Here is a 2,613-nt window from a genome sequence, read left to right as displayed (position 1 = left end):
TCGTTCATCTTCAACAATCATATTATGGAGTATGATACATGCCTTCATAATATTTCCTATTTTTTCTTTGTCCCATAACTTAGATGGATTTTTGACAACCGCAAATCTTGCTTGTAGGACTCCAAAGGCACGCTCAACATCTTTTCGAACTGACTCTTGGTATGTAGCAAACAATGACTGCTTTTCGGTTTGTGGTAGTCGGATTGACTGAATAAAAGTCGCCCATTTCGGATATATACCATCTGTTAGGTAATATGCGAGATGGTACTCCGTTTCGTTGACATAATAGTTAACTTGTGGGGCGACTCCGTTAATAATGTCATCAAAAACAGGTGATCGATCAAGAGTATTAAGATCGTTCATAGTACCTGGAGCTCCAAAAAAAGCGTGCCAAATCCAGAGGTCTTTTGAAGCAACAGCCTCCAACACAATTTATGGTTTTCCGGTTCCCCGTGAATACATTCATTTCCAAGCGGTGGGACAATTCTTCCACTCCCAATGCATACAGTCGATGCTTCCAATCATTCCCGGGAATCCACGGTCATCTCCAGTATGTAGTAGTCTTTCCAGATCCTCCGGTGTGGGATGTCGTAGGTATTCATCGCCAAACAAGGTGATAATTCCGGCGGTAAAATTGTGCAAACATTTTCTAGCCGTTGTTTCAGCAAGACGGATATATTCGTCTTGCTGATCGGCCGCACCACCGTATGCCAATTGGCGAATAGCTGCAGTACATTTTTGCAGAGGTGAGAGACTTGTCCGTCCGGTTGCATCTTATGTTAGTCAAAAATACGGTATTTCTGTAGAGAGACGATGCACAATACCCATGAACAAAGATTTGTTCATTCTAAACCGGCGCCAGAATAAACGGGTTGAATATGTTGGATTCAAATTCATCATCATCACTCTCATTGTGGTAATAATAATGCGAAGATGAAGCCATTCCAATGTTTTAAAAGATGAGAAGAAATTGTCAAAGAGAGGAGAAGTTGTGAAAAATTTTGTGTAACAATGTCTTATATTTATAGAAGTGTGTCTACCTTGTGATACTAGTCTTTGTACGACAAGTGAGGAGATGTATTTTGGAAAGTTTGTCACGAGAAGTGTATCTTGTGAATGTGTCTTCCAAAATTATTAGTATCTTGTGAAATGTATTTTGGATATATGGTCACGAGAAGTGTATCATGTGATACTAGTCTTTTACGCTGTCGTGTTAGTAGCCTCTTGTCTTGTTATGTAAAATTATTAATATCTCGTGGTTGTTACAAAATATTACACAAGTCATTAAACAACATTGCACAAGTCATTACAAGTCTCCATAATTCATTAAACAACATAACATTTCCGAGAGAGATAAGACCATATCCTAGTCTCCAAAATCATTAAACTGCATTACATATCCTAATACAAAGATCGCGAATCACTTAAAACAGATCACCACACCTAAGAACTTATTTCTAGCAAAGAAACATGGAAACAGTTGATTCAAAGAAACAAAGAAACATGGGAACTTAGATCTTAACAAGCTAATCCTTAGAAATACAGCACCAATAGCTTATTCTTGACAACTTCTTCAGCCTCAGTAAGTGGTTGATTCTTGGCTAGAAGTGTGTCAAGAATCGCAAGCTTTGTTAGTCTCTCCTTCATCAAGAGATCATCCTTCTTCATCTCCCAAATGGTCTGACACTCCTCCATAGACCTCACTGGCGCGCTATTCTTTCTTTTAGCTTTCGCCGCCTTGATACCTTCAGGACGGACCTCAGGATCACCTACGGGGCAGCTTGAAGCTTGGGAGCATGTCTCTTTTCGCTTTGAATTCCCACTAGGCTTAGGAGTGTTAAGGCTGAGCCATTTCTGCTCATACCTCAACACACACCAGGCATGGTCAAGCGTGAATTTTGTCTTCTGAACGGCGAAGTAGATGTCTTTGGCGAGCTTGAGAAGATCATTGTCATTCTGACCAGAACTCATCTGTCTCTCAGCTGCCACGTATGCAGAACAGAATTTGTTCGTGTAGTCATTGATTTTGTGCCACCTCTGTTTACAATGGAGATGCTCTCGTGATTCACCACTCGCTTTAGCATGGGGACTTGACGCATAGAACTCACCAACTCGTTTCCAAAAAGTCCCTGATTTTTGATCAACTCCAACTACAGCATCCTTGGATGTGTTTAGCCACCCACTTATTAACACCTCATCATCGGCTGGAGTCCAGTTCTTTCGCTCCCTAGAGGCAACTGGTGGGTTTTCGGGTGCAACTGGAGCCTGTGGTGGTTGTGAACTAAAAGCTGGGATGTCTGATGCTCCAAACTGATGAGGAGAACCATAACTTTCATAAGGAAAGGTCTGGCTGTTAAGAAAGCCGACGAAACTAGGACGAGGCTGACTAAATGGATTCAATGGATCACTTGAATCCATTGAGATTATAGGAGATAGAAGAGAGGAAGAGAGGTTGCTGCGTTTCAATAAGTGAAAGATTGATGTGTTTTAATAGGTGAAAAGTGAGGATGTAATAAGTAATCTTCTTAAAGACCTAACCACAAACTACCAGGGCCTAATCAGAACTTATTACAGTAATAACAACAAAGCTCAACTTTAAGTTTTATCTTAACT

The 2,613-nt window shown here is 40.6% G+C and overlaps 2 protein-coding genes across 2 annotated transcripts in view; one reads left to right on the top strand and one right to left on the bottom strand.

Moving 5' to 3' along the window:
* Nucleotides 1–2,613, top strand: part of LOC106324414 (cytochrome P450 81F1-like) — a gene marked incomplete in the record, with an annotated part of 5,983 nt that overhangs the window by 2,468 nt on the left and 902 nt on the right.
* Nucleotides 1,534–2,418, bottom strand: LOC106328626 (glutathione S-transferase T3-like). The gene has a single exon (XM_013767110.1). The coding sequence runs from the start codon at nucleotides 2,416–2,418 to the stop codon at nucleotides 1,534–1,536; it is 885 nt and encodes a 294-aa protein (XP_013622564.1).

The sequence above is a fragment of the Brassica oleracea genome, chromosome C1, assembly GCF_000695525.1.
Source record: "Brassica oleracea var. oleracea cultivar TO1000 chromosome C1, BOL, whole genome shotgun sequence".
Classification (NCBI taxonomy): Eukaryota; Viridiplantae; Streptophyta; class Magnoliopsida; order Brassicales; family Brassicaceae; genus Brassica; species Brassica oleracea.
This window is presented reverse-complemented; position numbering and strand designations above follow the sequence as displayed.